Source organism: Lytechinus pictus, chromosome 8 (genome assembly GCF_037042905.1).
Source record: "Lytechinus pictus isolate F3 Inbred chromosome 8, Lp3.0, whole genome shotgun sequence".
Classification (NCBI taxonomy): domain Eukaryota; kingdom Metazoa; phylum Echinodermata; class Echinoidea; order Temnopleuroida; family Toxopneustidae; genus Lytechinus; species Lytechinus pictus.
The window spans coordinates 14,637,217-14,637,734 of record NC_087252.1 but is presented as its reverse complement, the minus strand read 5'-3'; the positions used below and the strand labels follow the sequence as shown (position 1 = coordinate 14,637,734).

Below are 518 nucleotides of genomic sequence, written 5' to 3'. Positions count from 1 at the left end.
TCACCCCTTACTCGAGCAAGGGGGGCAGTAATACTTGTCAATGTTAAGATTCTCCCCTGGGGTCACGCCCACGCAATCCCCATGAAACCAGTCGTCGCACTTGTCGCAGCCGATCATGAACCTGGTTTCATCATAGGACTGATGGCAGAGGCAGTAGAGCGTCTCCGCATCCACTTCATCTGACCCCTGACACCAGTCGGGAACCTCGCGGTCGCGGCACGGCTTCAGCCTGTCCTGATGGACGGTTGATATTGAATTTCGCAGTTTTACCCGATATAGATCAGGCGTTAACTGCTTAACCACCTTGCCCGGGCCCTTCCAAGGACGGCTTAACTTCTTACACTTACCCTTGACCTTGGCGGTGTCCAAGATGTAGACCGGATCGCCTTCTCCATACTGCCGTCGGTAGGAGTGTATATCGTAATCGCGCTTCATGCGACGCTGAGTGTTCTTGAGAGTGGCCCGGGCGACTTCATGGCAATTTGCGTAGCCTTAGTCAGTCTCCCTAGGTATTCCCC

At 54.2% G+C, this 518-nt stretch overlaps 1 protein-coding gene across 1 annotated transcript; it reads right to left on the bottom strand.

Moving 5' to 3' along the window:
- On the bottom strand, nucleotides 1–435 carry LOC135155224 (uncharacterized). Its single transcript, XM_064104125.1, has one exon. It carries the CDS (start codon nucleotides 433–435, stop codon nucleotides 1–3), a length of 435 nt encoding a protein of 144 aa, XP_063960195.1.
- Nucleotides 436–518: the final 83 nt, after the last annotated feature.

Coding starts and splice junctions, on each gene's coding strand:
- LOC135155224 (XM_064104125.1), bottom strand. CDS start 435: ATGAAGCGCGATTACGATATACACTCCTACCGACGGCAGTATGGAGAA.